This window comes from Sturnus vulgaris, chromosome 16, assembly GCF_052056855.1.
Source record: "Sturnus vulgaris isolate bStuVul1 chromosome 16, bStuVul1.hap1, whole genome shotgun sequence".
Taxonomy (NCBI): domain Eukaryota; kingdom Metazoa; phylum Chordata; class Aves; order Passeriformes; family Sturnidae; genus Sturnus; species Sturnus vulgaris.
The window spans coordinates 3,312,349-3,323,849 of record NC_142258.1 but is presented as its reverse complement, the minus strand read 5'-3'; the positions used below and the strand labels follow the sequence as shown (position 1 = coordinate 3,323,849).

Here is an 11,501-nt window from a genome sequence, read left to right as displayed (position 1 = left end):
TTTCACCATGTTGTCACGCTGGGAGACTTCTTCCCTAACTGAAGCTGTAGTCAGCTTGTCAGCCTGGGAATGGAGCTGAGAGTCAGGAGAAATCCAGGCCTGAAAAGAATTTCCAAGTTGTAATTCCCTAGCTCTCTAAATGTGTGTGTCCACAAGGGACCTGAAACTGGACACAGCACTCGAGGTGTGTGTGGCCTCTCCAGTCGTGAGTACAGGGACAGAGCCACCGCCCTGGTCCTGCTGGTCACACTATAGAATACGAGAATGGTTTGGGTTGGAACTGTCAGGAAAATTAATTCACAAACACCAGAGATTTATGTCCAAAAAGAAGATAGAGGAGTCCTTTTACTTTATTCAAATAAAGGGAGAGGCCATGAGGCATTCCCCTCAGATCTCTCAGATTTTTGGAGGACACAGCCTCCTTTTATCCCAATTTCCCAGCCGCATTTCCCTCTCTGTTTCCCCCTTGGCTGAGGTACTTGAGAAGTACAGACTTCCCAGAACCCCTGATACCTAAGGTTCCCCTCTAATGTATAACGCTCCCTTTTAATTTTTAATTCTTACAGAATTCATGATTTTTCCTCATTGCTTCTTTCATCTTTCCATATCCAATTTCATTCATCAGCAAACCTACAGTTTGTTTGTAAAGGCAAATATCTTTTATCCATTCATCAATCAGTGGAATCCTTCCCATTGTTTCTTTTATCTCTCAGTGCTAGTCTTATCTACCAGCAGACCCACAGCTTGTTTTTAAAGACAAATCCATCATTCCTCTCAGAACTTATATGATCATCTCATTCCAACCCCCTGGCACAGGCAGGGCCACTTTCCACGTTCACAGGTTGCTCCAAGCCCTGTCCAACATGACCTTGGACACTTCCAGGGATGGGAATGCTCAGGGCAACCAGTGCCAGGGCCTCCCCACCCTCACAGGGAATGATTTCTTCCCAATATCACCATCCTACCCTTCACTGATGTGCTGAGGGCCATGCAGAATCAACCAGAGCTGCTGTGACAGCTGCTGTGACCACAGCCATCACGCACAGCCGTGTCCAAGGGGAGCAGCTGGCTCCAGCAGTGCAGCTCCACATAGTTCCTATCCCAAATCTCAAGTACAGACAGGACCAGAGCGCTGGAATTTCCAGTTACGTGTATGCTTCAGGAATTTTGTTCATAGAAAATGTGTTTTAAAGATGACCCATAAAGGAAGATTAGTAAGTTGCTATTTTCTTCCTGCTTGATTGTTGCCATTTAAGGCCATGAATTATATTAAGGGTAAATTGGGGGTTTCACTTAGAAATAGCAAGTGCCTCAAGTCTTGATTATGCATTTTGCTTCTAGGCTTGTGAGAGAGCTCTAGAGTCAAAGAGGAAAACCATTTTTAGCTCTTAGATGAGGGAGAACCTCTGTAGAGGATCTGTACCTGCTTTGTTTGTCATGTGTTTCACTTAAATAAAAGGTAATCACAAATTAAATCCGGAGGCTTTTCAGTCAGGACCGACTCGTTTGACATCTGGGAAAAATACCAACCTACCATATTTGCAGTCACCAGGGAAAGCAGAGACCAGGGTGGAGGAGACCTGCATTTCCAATGCAAATTATAAATAAAACCATCAGTGAGTCCCAAAGGCAGAAGGAAAGCCCTGCCCAGAGAGCCAGGGCGGCTGGAGCAGCCGGCATTTAGAGTAGCCATGGGTTCCCTGCAGCCCTGGGGCGTACAGGGACCAGAGAGCAGCTGACAGCCCCGAATAAGTACTGGGAACAGAGAGTGGTGTAAGGGGTTCCTGAGGAGAAATGAGGCTTTGTAAGAGGAGCTGCATTTGGTCTTGTGATCCACCAACTAAACAAGTAGTGTGTTGGTGCAGATCAGACATGGAGGTTGAATGTGAGGCTGAAGCAGACAGTAAAGGAGGGAGGAATTGAACATTACACTGAACTCTGGCATGTCTTTTCACGGCCCTGGGAGGTGGCCAGACAGCGATAGGGGAAACCCTCCTTGCTGTGCCTGACTTCAGGAATGCTTTTCATGTGGGTAGACTTTGGTCATCTTACAACCAATGCACATTTTCCTAGCCCAAACAAGGCAGGCACATATCATGCTGTCCCAGCCCAGACGGGCAAACAAACTAATACCACTGTCAAGATATTTTGCTCTGTATAAAAGAAAATATCTTAATGTTCAAGGCCAGTCTGCCCTGGGGATTTTATGTTTTTTCCTCTGGGAAGTCTTGCCTCAATTCTCTCCTCTGATTCTTCTTAAGACTGATACAGACCGAACACCTTTTTGTCAGCTTGACTAAAGCCCAGCTGGGCTGCAGCAGCCACAGCACTTGTTATGCTTGGGTGGATTGCTTGCTCCACTGCTGGAAGTGATTCTCAATCCCTGATATGGTTTAATACTGTAAGGCCTGCTAAAGTGGATTACAGGTGGGTATAATGCAAGTCAGGGCAGGCTCCAGGTCAGCAGTCCTGCAAAGAATGACTTCAGAGACCAAGACTGCCCCTGCCCCAAGGGCAGCCAATCCCATCCCTGAACAGGTACCTTGGAATGGCCATTTTCTAAAGCTGATGCTTTGTATCCTCCAAGGGTACTTCTGCAAGGAGGCCAGCTTAATTTGAATGCTGTGAGATTCCCTGGGATTTTTGCACACAGCCAGCTGGCACCTCTCCTGGAGAAGCACATGCTCACTAACGAGAGAACAGGACCCTCCCATCCAGGGACCGTTTCTGGTCAACTGTCCCTGACACAGCTGAGAGACAATGAGGCCCTTCAGGGCTAAATCCTGAGAGCTGCAACCATCTCCTTTGCCAAGGACATCACTAATTCCCGGCGGTGGCTTGATTCCATAAGCTGCTCAGGGAGGTGACTTTCCAGGTCATCAACTAATAGCAGGTGAAGCGCCAGAGACTGTCTCCAGCAGGAGAGAAAGTTGGGAACTCTAAGGGAACAAATGGCGTAAAACAGGTTTGCTCAGCTCCCTTGAGCTGAGCCATCTCTCCCGAGGCAGCTACAGGGAGGTAGGAAAGAGCTGAGTGACTTGGGAGGATCTAGAGCTGAGTCCTGCTGTGTCTGCAGCCTGAGGAATCCTGGAACATCACCCTGGCTGAGCCAGACAGGGGGACACGCTCAGCCTGGTCTGTGGGTCGATATATTAAAGCTTCTGGTCTCCCTATAACACCTGGCTATTTGTGTGCTGGAGAAGAGGAGGAAATAGCCAGAGCACTGATTATTCCCTACACAACTTCTCCTCTGAGTCCAACAAGACCAGAACATGGCTCCTCTACTGCCTTCCCTGACAGGTCTCTCAGCATTTCCCCACTCTGTGAAACAGTGAGGAGTGAATTGAGCCCTCTGAAACTCCAGGCAGAGAAACTGTGATTTAAAAATCCCATCTCTTCCAGCACTTGACATTCCTGAGAGGAAACCTCTCTGGGCTCCCCCATGCTTCGTGCTTGCTGGAGTTAGGAGCAGTGAGTAATGCTTGCAGTTGTCCCTGCCCGGCACCACATTCTTTTCTCCAGCATGTAATGGCCCAGAGGAGGGATAAATGGAGCCTGCAGAGTGGCTGTGCACGCTATGGCCTCACGCTGGAGAGGCATCAAGAAGGGCTGTGGAAGGCTCACCCTCATTTTGCTAAGGGCAAAAACAGCAAATGAAATGGGAAGAAAGGAGAAAAAGCCCCTGCAAAGTGTTAACAGCATACCTCAGTTGGCTCTGGAGCATGAAAATCATCCTGACTGCCCTGTGTCCAGCAGCTCTACACCAGTCTCCCTGTGCTCACACCTCTGCCTACCTGAGCTGCTCTCAGCCCTCAGCATTTTGCTGCTCACTGGTTTCTCACCATCACCAGTTTCTTCTGTTCTTTGTGTCTCAGCACATTTTCCCCCAGCAATCAGTGACCATTTCAGAAAAGTCTGAAGAAAGGCACCCCATTTCCCTATTGCTGTCATCTCTCCTTGGCTGCTGGCCTTTTTCCTACCCCACTCCCACCATCTCCCTCTCCAGGAGCTGCCATTGCTTCCTCCTCACCCCGTTTCCCCAAGACCTCAGGTTATAAACCCAGATTAGGCCTTGCTCCAACCTGTTTCACCTCCTCTCTTGCAAAGTGGTGCTTCCAGTACTCATCAGCTCAGCCCAGAGTCTGCACCTCCAGCCCTGCCAGGATCTCACTGCACCCAGGAGGGAGCCTGGGGAGATGAAGGGCAGAAACCGGCAGGTCCACCCTGAGTACAGTACCATGCCAGAGCAGGAGCAGGCCAGGAAGAGGATTAAAGAGGAACTAGAGCCTGTTCCCTGCCTTTCATCTGCTTCGAGCATGACACAATCACAGCCATTAGCTCTTCAAAGGCAGGCAAGACTGGCAGAGCCTTGGGAAGCTTCCCTCCTGAAAACGCTCCCAAGGTCTGGTCTCCCTGGGCTGGCAACAGTGTTACCTGGCTCAGCTTTTCCTGGTTCCTGACCCAGTAGCCTCAATCCTCTATTTCCTTTCCACAGATGCGACTCCAGCTCTGGGGAACTTGTGGACATTGCTGTAGCCCAGTATCTCAGCTTTGTGAGGGTCACCCCTGTTCTTCTCCACAAAACCAGGAAAGTTGGTCTAACAAGGGTGAAGCTTCACAGGTTTGGAAGCTCAAAGGATGGGTACAGAGTCAGTAAACCCAAAACCGTCCTGGCAAAGGCTGGGCTGGAGGCAGGTACCTACACTGGAGCTGTGTCACCCTGCCAAAGCTTCCTCCTTGCACCTTTTTCCCAGCCCCACCCATGTAGCACTCCAGGTAGCCCTGCTCTCTGAAGTCAATTTTTTCCACTTCACAGGAGCTTCTCTTGCTTTCACCCGAAAGCTGCTCCACCCAGCCAGCACACTGCCAGGGCATGAATCTCCCTACCTGAACCCTGGCCTCCCTCCTAAGGCAAACTGGGAGCAGGACAGGCAAGCTCTGAGACCTAGAACAGGGAGGAGGGACACTGCCCCATGCAGAGCTGCAGACTAGTCAAAGGAGCCTTGGTGGAGGGAAAAAGCAGCTGCTGTGGCTTGGTTTTAGCATCAGTCCAGCATGAGACATGAAACTGAGGGAGACAGAGCAACATTTGGGAAGGGGCAGCTGAATTCCCCCCATTAAACCCAGCTCCTGTAGTACACACTGGCAGTATCTGGAGAACTCCAGCCCAAGGGAAGCTCGCAGACCCACAGGTTTGGCAGGCTCAGTTCTACCCCTCCCCGTATCACCCAGAGCCATCTGCCTTGTGCCCTGCAGCACCAGCATCCCCCCAGCCTGATAGCAGAGCTGTGCAGCCTGGCAGGTCGAGATCAGAGCAAGGAGCAACTGTCAAAAAAGGGCATGAAAAGGAAGAAAATGAACAACCAACACCAGTCAAGCCTCTATGGTGTGCACTTTTATTTCAACTGGTCTTAAGTCAGTGTACAGGTAGCCCCTCCCTCCCCCACATACTGGCACCACTTCTCCTAGACCCTGCGGGGGACTGTAAAGCCTTCATTCACATCTATTCACTGGGGAACACAGGCTGCTTGCTTGACAAATCGAAGAGAAAAAGGATCAAGTGTGTTTTGTTTTTAAGGCGGAAAGATACAAAAAGACACTTGTCGGGTTACATAATTTACAGACAAGCAATTATAACCTAACACCAGCTGTAACTGGTGGACTCCCTCCGAGCTGGGCTTTGCCTTCACAGAGGCGAGTAACTTCCTGTAACAATGCCTTATAATATTTGGAATGACTATTAAAAAAACCAAAAAAATGTACAATCAAAGTCCTCAGATGCATTGTAGAACTTTGGGGGCATTCGCTCCGACATGTTTCATTTTAAGACTGCTGCTGACACCTTCACCGTTCCAGTTTTTTAATCCTGAGTCAAGCGCCAAAAAAAAAACAAATAAAGCCATGCCAATCTCGTCTTGTTTTATGCGCATTTATGGGTTTCGTTTCATCACAAGGGTGTGGGTGTTGGTAACAGTCCGGTTTAGAAGCATTTGCGGTGGACAATGGAGGGTCCGGATTCATCGTACTCCTGCTTGCTGATCCACATCTGCTGGAAGGTGGACAGGGAGGCCAGGATGGAGCCTCCGATCCAGACAGAGTATTTGCGCTCAGGTGGGGCAATGATCTGCAGGGAAGAGGAGGAACCAGTCAGACACAGCATCACGCTATGCTCACACAGCCCACGCATGGCCCTGCAAGATGGAGCTCCTAATTCCCTTATCTAACCTTGGCCAAGATACCATGAAGTCCAAACAGGATCAAGACACAACCCCACACACACACCTCCCTCCTCTGCAGCCAGTCTTTACTCTAATCCCATTATTCATGCAGTTGGGTGGGTGCCATCCTGTCCAGCCCAAGGCCATTAAGGCTGTACCAGACAGACATGGTTTCTATCTTTTTGCAGCAGGACTCCAGCATACCACTCTCCACACATGCTGTGTATTTCAGTGCAACAGGGGTGCCGAGATGTTCCCCTAACTCCATCTTACCTTGATTTTCATTGTGCTGGGTGCCAGGGCTGTGATCTCCTTCTGCATCCTGTCAGCAATGCCAGGGTACATTGTGGTACCACCAGACAGCACTGTGTTGGCATACAGGTCCTTACGGATATCCACATCACACTTCATGATGGAGTTGAAGGTAGTTTCATGGATACCACAGGACTCCATACCTGCGAAGAAGCAGAAGTTTCAAGTCAACAAGGGCTCAGAGTCAAGGGAGCCTAAGAACATACTACAGGCAACCAAGAGACCAGCAGTCCTTTCAGCAGGAAGGCACTACAGAGCCTTGGCTGGGACAGACTCAACACCTCTGCCTATACTGACCCAACTCCCTCAAACAGCTTTAAGCTGGGTAGGAAGTGAGGTTGGCTGGTGGGCAGCACAACCCCTGCTACAGACCAGCAGTAAAATATGGTACCTCACTGCCATGGTCTCCAGGTCACCCTCCACAGAAGGAACATTAAGAGACAACAGAGTGAAAAGTTGGACTTACCCAGGAAAGATGGCTGGAACAGGGCCTCGGGGCACCTGAACCTCTCATTGCCAATGGTGATGACCTGGCCATCAGGGAGTTCGTAGCTCTTCTCCAGGGAAGAGCTAGAGGCAGCTGTGGCCATCTCCTGCTCGAAATCCAGGGCGACATAGCACAGCTTCTCCTTGATGTCACGCACGATTTCCCTCTCAGCTGTGGTGGTGAAGCTGTAGCCTCTCTCTGTCAGGATCTTCATGAGGTAGTCCGTCAGGTCACGGCCAGCCAGATCCAGACGGAGGATGGCATGGGGGAGGGCATAGCCTTCGTAGATGGGCACAGTGTGGGTAACACCATCACCAGAGTCCATCACGATACCAGTGGTACGACCAGAGGCATACAGGGACAGCACAGCCTGGATGGCTACATACATGGCTGGGGTGTTGAAGGTCTCAAACATGATCTAAGGAGAGAAAAAGGAGGGGTTGAGTCAACAGCAAAATACAGGGCTCTTGCTACACGTCTATACCAAGTCCATGCAAGTGGTCTTACTTCTGCCCCTAGGTAATATGCATCTCTAAACTCCCCCTCAAAGTCCATGCTTATCTCACCTGGTCTCCACCCATGCCTGCCAGGTCAGAGCCTGAGCAGGGACACCACTGCTACAGACCCATCCTCATATCACAGCAAGGAAGAAAACAAATGCCAAGTAAACTACAGTACAGTCACTCAAGGGTTGTAAATGGATTAGCGTGCCTAGTTAGAAACAGCGGTTAGACAAGTTGCTAGTTCAGTCTCAGAGAAAGCCAGCTTAAAAGAGCAAACAAAACCTGTCAAGGTCCAGCAAAGAGGAGACTCAGGTCAGGAAAGGAAAACCCTGTAAAGATGGCAAAAAGGGAGAATAGTGGTGAAGAAAGAGAGAGGACAACATGGAAGAGAGCTGGCCTGCAGCAATTATCTACTGTAGTTCCAAGCTGCAGAGTTCTACACACCTGTGTCATCTTCTCTCTGTTGGCTTTGGGGTTCAGGGGAGCCTCTGTGAGCAGCACAGGGTGCTCCTCAGGGGCTACTCTCAGCTCGTTGTAGAAAGTGTGATGCCAGATCTTCTCCATGTCATCCCAGTTGGTGACAATACCGTGTTCAATGGGGTACTTCAGGGTCAGGATACCTCTTTTGCTCTGGGCTTCATCACCAACATAGCTGTCTTTCTGACCCATACCAACCATCACACCCTGCAGAACAAAGACCATGTGGTAAGTACAGTTGAAAAGTGGGTAACTCCCTTTTCCCAAAGCTAAATCTGCAGTTATTGTCCCTCTGCTGTCACATCTCTATCAGGAAAGACATCCAGTCAGCTGCTCCAACACACGCTGCACAAATGCTCTGCAGGAGGCTGCATTCCCCACCAGCTGTGCTGCAGCACAGAGGCCTCTAAGGGTACAAAGCCAAATAAAAGGGCTTCGTGCCTCTAGGGGAACCACTTCCACCTAAAACTCTTTTGTTAGACAACAAGCACAACCGGCCACCTACCTGATGTCTGGGGCGACCCACGATGGATGGGAAGACAGCACGGGGGGCATCATCCCCGGCAAAACCGGCCTTGCACATACCGGAACCATTGTCAACAACGAGCGCGGCAATATCGTCATCCATGGCTGGCTGCGGGAGGAGAGGAGAGAAGGAGCCATGAGCATCCCCGCTCACACGTCCCGCGGCGGCAGGCGGCAAGGGAAGGCGATGGCGGGAAGCGCAGGCGATGCCGCCAAGGCCTTCCCCACCCATTTCCTTCCTGCCGGCGCCGCTCCGCTTCGCCCGGCGCCCGCTAGAGGGGGCGACACCTCCCAGATTTCGGCACTGCGCGGATTTGGGACAAAGGAAGTCCCTGCGCCCTCTCGCATTATTACCATAAAAGGCAATGGATGGAGCGCGCCGCGCCTCGCCCGCCACCGGCTGCCGGGGGGACGGCGGCGGCCACTCCCCGGAGCGGGCGGGCGTGGCGGCCACACCCCAGCGCCCCGCCGTGTGCCGGCCAGCGGGGCTCGACGCCTCCGCACGGCCCCGCCGGACACGCCCGGTGCCCCACCTTGAGCCGGCCGGCGGGGCTCGACACCTCCGCACGGCCCCGCCGGACACGCCCGGTGCTCTCCTCAGAGCCCCGCCATGTGCCGCTCAGCGGGGCTGGATGTGCCCACCCAGCCTAAGGGGTCACGCCCGGTGCCCGCCGTGTGCAAGGCACAGCCGGCAGCATCCGAACCCTCTGCACAGCCCCTAAAGCCTCAGTCGGCTCTACAAAGAACCGCAGCAAGACAAGCGCTGGCCACCACGCCCAGCCCACTAGTCAAGCGTGACCGGGGCTCTGCCCCATCGACCGACGGCACCACGGGCGGGATTAGAGCCAGCGTCTTATGCAATTGCCGCCCGCCCAGGCTCAGCGCCGGCGGCTCTGGCCGCGCCGGTGTAATCCGGTGGCGGGGGGGTGGCGGCAGCTGCCGCACATGTGCCGCCCCGCACAGGCAGCTTGGGAAGTGTAGTCGGAGCCGGAGCGGGCAACCCGCCTGCACCTGCGCTCCGGGCACACGGGGAGCCCTCCCTGCGCCCCGCAACCCCGCATTGTTCCGATCCAAAGCCTCGCCCCGTGTACGGGGTGCCGCCCCCTCCCCACAAACAACAGCCACCGGGACTATTCGTATGTGCAGGGAGGGGGGGGCCGCGCCCCTCCTCAAGGGGGACAACGCCCCCGGGCCCCGACCCCAGCACGGGCGGCTCCGCGGAGCAGACAAAGCCCCGCGCCCCCCATTCACGCCGCCGCTCCCGGGACACAGCAGCCGAGCCGCCCGCTCCCCCCGTCCCCACCAGCAATCCTCTTACAGGGCGGATTAGCCCCACGGGTGGCAGCAGCGCGACCCCCCCTTTGCAAGCATCACCCCCAAAACCGGCCCTAAACCGCGGGCTGCGTCTCTATCCCTTAAAGCGCGGCAGCGCGCTACGGGGCCGCCACCCCGCCAGTGCACAAAGGGCGCGCCGCGTCCCAACAACCCCGGTCACACCGATATTTGTTACAACACCGGCTTATTACTATTCTCATTAACACCATTACTATGCTATCCCCCGTTGATCGCGGTGCCGCTCTCACCTTTGGGGAGTTGGCGCGGTCGGAGCCGGGGCAGGCGCGAGGCGGCGGCGGGAGCGGGGCGCGCGCGCGGTGAGGGCAGGCAGAGCTCGCGGCGGCTCCCGCCCGCCGCCCGCGCGCGCTTTATATCGGGCCGCCGCCGCCGCCGCCTCGCCATAAAAGGAAACTTTCGGAGTGCGCCGCTCCGATTGGCTACGTCTGGACACGCCCCCCAGGCCTCGCCCCGCCCCGCCGCCCCGACAAGGGGGAAGATATTGAGGTGGGGGGGGAACCGTGTGGGGCTGGGGCGGGGGCGCGGCCCCCGGTGTCACTGGGCTGCTGTGGGGACGGGGTTCTGCCTCCTGCCCGCCGCACTCCGGTGCCTCTGTGCAGCCACCCCTCACCCCCTCCCCATGTCAACCCTTACACAAAGCCCCGCGGGTGGGGGTCCCGGCCCGTTCGCCCCCTGTCTCTGTGGGGGCCGGGAGGATGCAGCGCTCCTGAGGGAAGGGGGTACGCGGGGGCAGCGCCGTGCGGGATCCCGGGGGTGCTGCTCGCCCTGCCCGCGGCGCTGCCCGGCGTGGGGCACGTGGAGCGCCCGTCACCTGCACCCCTGGGCCGGGCGGGCACCGGTGACCCCGGCCGGGAGCGGGGCGAGCGGGACGCGGGGCCAAGTTCAGTGCTGATGTCAGCAAGCGGCCGCGACAGGCTCCTGCCAGTCTCCACCAGGCCCTCGGCCCTTGGACCCGCCCGGGCAACCGGGAACGCCGCCGGCGCCACCGGGCACTATTAAAGACCGTGTGCCCACGGTGGCTGCGAGACATGGGAGAAGGGAACGCTCCCCTGGCTCTGGCTCAGGCATCGAGTCATGCAGGGGACCCTGATTCCCGCTCTCCATCCTGCCCCGTGCTGGCAGGGGACAACACGGGAGCAGTGGTTTGGTCAGATTAGAACAATATTTGTTTCTGTCCTCTGATCCAAACCTTGCTGGAGTAGGAGACGTGGCTGCTTCAGCCCAGGCTGCCTTTCTGCAATTCCTTTCTTGCCATGACCATCCCACCCTGGTCGGGAATAAAGGCGAGGGCAGCGGCCGCAGAGCAGCAGGCAGCAGCAACCAGAGGGCTTTTCGTCTCCAGAGTGTTGTGCGAACACGGACTGATTAATCGAGTTAATTAAGCAGTCCTGTAAGTAAAGTAGCAGCAGCCACTCGCAATCTGTTGCCGGCTGGAAGCACACAGACTTTAGCGTGGGGACCTTGGATGTGTAATCTCAACCGTTTGAAAACAGTAGTGACAGGTGAAAAAAAAAATTCTCTGGAAAAACAAAAAGGCTCAAAATGCGTGTTCTCCATGGGATATCTCTTGTCCATCATCATAGAGACAGGAGTCAGGCCTGCAGTCAAGGTCTTGCAGGCCACACC

At 54.5% G+C, this 11,501-nt stretch overlaps 1 protein-coding gene across 1 annotated transcript; it reads right to left on the bottom strand.

Annotated features, from left to right (window-relative positions):
- Positions 1–5,373: 5,373 nt before the first annotated feature.
- On the bottom strand, positions 5,374–10,203 carry ACTB (actin beta). Its single transcript, XM_014870664.2, has 6 exons — positions 10,106–10,203; positions 8,503–8,631; positions 7,965–8,204; positions 6,997–7,435; positions 6,492–6,673; positions 5,374–6,124 (listed from the first exon to the last, which is right to left on the bottom strand). The coding sequence occupies exons 2-6, from the start codon at positions 8,623–8,625 to the stop codon at positions 5,981–5,983; spliced, it is 1,128 nt and encodes a 375-aa protein (XP_014726150.1). The 5' UTR covers positions 8,626–8,631; positions 10,106–10,203; the 3' UTR covers positions 5,374–5,980.
- Positions 10,204–11,501: the final 1,298 nt, after the last annotated feature.

Coding starts and splice junctions, on each gene's coding strand:
- ACTB (XM_014870664.2), bottom strand. CDS start 8,625: ATGGATGACGATATTGCCGCGCTCGTTGTTGACAATGGTTCCGGTATG. Junction 8,205..8,502: donor TGGGTCGCCCCAGACATCAG/GTAGGTGGCCGG, acceptor TTTGTTCTGCAG/GGTGTGATGGTTGGTATGGG. Junction 6,125..6,491: donor CCAGCACAATGAAAATCAAG/GTAAGATGGAGT, acceptor TCTTCCCTGCAG/ATCATTGCCCCACCTGAGCG.